The following is a 3,665-nucleotide window of genomic DNA, read 5'->3' as shown; positions in this document are numbered from 1 at the left end:
GCATATTGATGGGTCTTGTTTTTTAATCCAATCTGATAGCCTGTGTCTTTTGATTGGGGCATTTAGCCCATTTACATTCAGGGTAACTATTGAAAGATATGAATTTAGTGCCATTGTATTGCCTGTAAGGTGACTGTTACTGTATATTGTCTGTGTTCCTTTCTGGTCTATGTTGCTTTTAGGGTCTCTCTTTGCTTAGAGGACCCCTTTCAAGATTTCTTGTAGGGCTGGTTTTGTGTTTGCAAATTCCTTTAGTTTTTGTTTGTCCTGGAAGCTTTTTATCTCTCCTTGTATTTTCAATGACAGCCTAGCTGGATATAGTATACTTGGCTGCATATTTTTCTCATTTAGTGCTTTGAATATATCCTGCCAGTCCTTTCTGGCCTGCCAGGTCTCCGTGGATAGGTCTGTTGCCAATCTAATGTTTCTACCATTGTAGGTTACATATCTCCCGAGCTGCTTTCAGGATTTTCTCTTTGTCTCTGAGACTCGTAAGTATTACTATTAGATGTCGGGGTGTTGACCTATTTTTATTGATTTTGAGAAGGGTTCTCTGTACTTCCTGGATTTTGATGCCTGTTTCCTTCCCCAAATTAGGGAAGTTCTCTGCTATAATTTGCTCCATTATACCTTCTGCCCCTCTCTCTCTTTCTTCTTCTTCTGGGATCCCAATTATTCTAATGTTGTTTCGTCTTATGGTATCACTTATCTCTCAAATTCTGCCCTCGTGATCCAGTAGTTGTTTATCTCTCTTTTTCTCAGCTTCTTTATTTTCCATCATTTGGTCTTCTATATCACTGATTCTCTCTTCTGCCTCATTTATCCTAGCAGTTAGCGCCCCCATATTTGATTGCATCTCATTAATAGCCTTTTTGATTTTGACTTGGTTAGATTTTAGTTCTTTTACTTCTCCAGAAAGGGTTTCTCTAATAACTTCCATGCTTTTTTCAAGCCCAGCTAGTATCTTTAAAGTGATGATTCTGAACTCTAGATCTGACATGGTACTAATGTCTGTACTGAGTAGGTCCCTAGCAGTCGGTACTACCTCTTGTTCTTTTTGTTGAGGTGATTTTTTCCATCTTGTCATTTTGTGCAGAGGAGAATAGATTAATGAGAGAACAAAATGCTAGCAGAGTAACAACGTCCCCAGAAAATATACTCTAAACAAATCAGAAAAGACCTGAAGCAGTGGGAAAAGAAAGGGAAAGAGAGAAAAAAGAAAAAGAAAAAAAAGAAAAAGAAAAAGATGAAGATAAAAACAAACAAAAACAGAACAAAACAAAACAACAACAACAAAAAACCAGAATGTGATCAAATATGATCAGGCTGGTATATAGATCAGTGCCACACACTAGATTTTGGGTGTATTTTGGTCTGTTAGAAGAAAGTGCCTCCCAAAATTTTAAAGAAAGAAAAACTTATATATGTACAAAAATAAGGGTTGATATGATGAAGGGATGGAATATGACTGTAAAGATGGAAATTATAAAATTTTTATAAAAAGAATTGATAAGAAGTTGTTTGAAAAAAGAGAGAAGAGGATTTAAAAAAAGAAAAAAGAAAAAAAAAGGGAGAGAATGTGATCAGGCAGGGGAGTAGAACAAAAACATATACTAGAGTTTAGGGTATATTTTGATCTGTTAGAAGAACCTATCTCAAAATTTTAAAGAGAGAACAACTTATATATATTTGCCAAAAATATGGGTACCTACTATGAAGGGATAGAATATGACTCTAAAAATGTAAAAAAGGGGCGCACAGCCTCGGGGAGCCCAGGCCCGGCAGCCATGGCGGTGGAAGGAGGAATGAAATGTGTCAAGTTCTTGCTCTACGTTCTTCTGCTGTGCAGTGGGGCTGATCGCTGTGGGTGTAGGGACCCAGCTGGTCCTGAGTCAGACCATCACCCAGGGGGCCACGCCTGGCTCCCTGTTGCCGGTGGTCATCATCGCAGTCGGTGCCTTCCTCTTCCTGGTGGCCTTTGTGGGCTGCTGTGGGGCCTGCAAGGAGAACTACTGTCTTATGATCACGTTTGCCATCTTCCTGTCACTCATCATGCTGGTGGAGGTGGCCGCAGCCATTGCTGGCTATGTGTTTAGAGACAAGGTGATGTTAGAATTTAATAAGGACTTCCGGCAGCAGATGCAGAATTATCGGAAAGACAACCGCACGACTTTGGCCCTGGACAAGATGCAGGAAGATTTTAAATGCTGTGGGGCAGCTAACTACACGGACTGGGAGAGAGTCCCTAGCGTGCCCAAGGGCCAAGTCCCTGACTCCTGTTGCATCAATGTCACAAAGGACTGTGGGGTTTCTTTCCAAGTGAAGAACATCTACCCTGAGGGCTGTGTGGAGAAGATTGGGGGTTGGCTGAGGAGAAATGTGCTGGTGGTGGCCGCAGCAGCCCTGGGCATTGCCTTTGTGGAGGTACTGGGAATTGTCTTTGCCTGCTGCCTCATGAAGAGTATCCGAAGTGGCTATGAAGTGATGTAGAGGGTCTGGTCTCTTCAGCCCCCTCATCTAAGGGAGTGGGGTAGTACACCAGGTTTTTCAATTAAATGGATTATTTTTTCAGACTGAAAAAAAAATGTAAAAAAGGGATTGATAAGATGTTGGTTGAAAAAGGGAAAAAGAAGAATTCAAAAAAAAAAAAAGAAAAGAAAAAAAGACAGTTAAAAAAAAATTAACTTTGAAAGACTAAAGAATCGTGGTAAAAAAGGCATGAATTCTATGTGCGGTATTCCCGTAGCGCTGGAGTTCTGCTGTTCTCATTGATCGGTAAACTTGGTCTTGGCTGGCTGTTCTCGCTGATCTTCTGGGGAGGGGCCTGTTGCCCTGGTTTCCAAAAGTCTTTGCCGGAGGTGGAATTGCCCCGCCCTTGCCCAGTCCGGGCTAAGTAATCTGCTCAGGTTGCTCTCTGGAGCTTTTGTTCCCTGCGAGCTTTCTGTACAGCTTTGGAGGCGGAGAGTGAGAATGGTGGCCTCCCAATCTCCACCCCGGAGGAGCCGAGAACTCGGGGCCCCGCTCCTCAGTGAGCCCCCAGAGAAAAGCAGTCAGTCACTCCCGGCTCCCCGGTCTCCAGCCGCACTCCGTGCTCACCCGGCCTGTGACCGCGCGTGCGTTTCTATCTCTGGCACCCGACCCCGGGTGGAGTCTCCAAACCCAGCAGATCCCTGTGGTGCGCTCCCGCGCCACTCCTCCCAGGGGAGGAAGGTGAGTCTCCCTGGATCTGCTGCTTGTTGGGTCCCTGCTGGAGGAGCAGTGGCCCGACTGTGCCGCGGATCACGGTTTATGGCAACCCCGAGCTGAGAGCCCGCGCCTGGGCTCCGCCTCTGCGGCCGGCTTCCCTGCTCCGTTACCTGGGAGCTCTGCCGCACTCAGGCACCCCCGATCTTTCTGTGACCCCGAGGGTCCTGAGACCACACTGTCCCGCGAGGGTTCCACCCCCCACTTAGCCACCGGAGCGACGTCCCTCAGCGGAGCAGACTTTTAAAAGTTCCGATTTTGTGCTCCGTGGTTCTATCACTTGCCAGAAGCGGCCGACGGAGGCCCCTCCCCCGCCGTCTATCCTCCCGAATATCGCCTCAGATTCACTTCTCCGCACGTCCTACCTTCCAGAAAGTGGTTGCTTTTCTGTTCAGAGAGTTGTTGCTATTCTTTTCTTCGAT

At 45.6% G+C, this 3,665-nt stretch overlaps 1 protein-coding gene across 1 annotated transcript; it reads left to right on the top strand.

The window, feature by feature from the left end:
* The first annotated feature begins 1,787 nt into the window (after positions 1–1,787).
* LOC123323374 (CD63 antigen-like) lies at positions 1,788–2,578 on the top strand. The gene is given in 2 exon segments (XM_044911564.1): positions 1,788–1,840; positions 1,842–2,578. Coding segments are annotated over 2 exon segments (702 nt in total). The 3' UTR covers positions 2,491–2,578.
* Positions 2,579–3,665: the final 1,087 nt, after the last annotated feature.

Source organism: Neomonachus schauinslandi, chromosome X (genome assembly GCF_002201575.2).
Source record: "Neomonachus schauinslandi chromosome X, ASM220157v2, whole genome shotgun sequence".
In the NCBI taxonomy this organism is placed as follows: domain Eukaryota; kingdom Metazoa; phylum Chordata; class Mammalia; order Carnivora; family Phocidae; genus Neomonachus; species Neomonachus schauinslandi.
The sequence above is the reverse complement of the archived record's forward strand: the minus strand, read 5'-3'. Positions and strand labels throughout refer to the sequence as shown.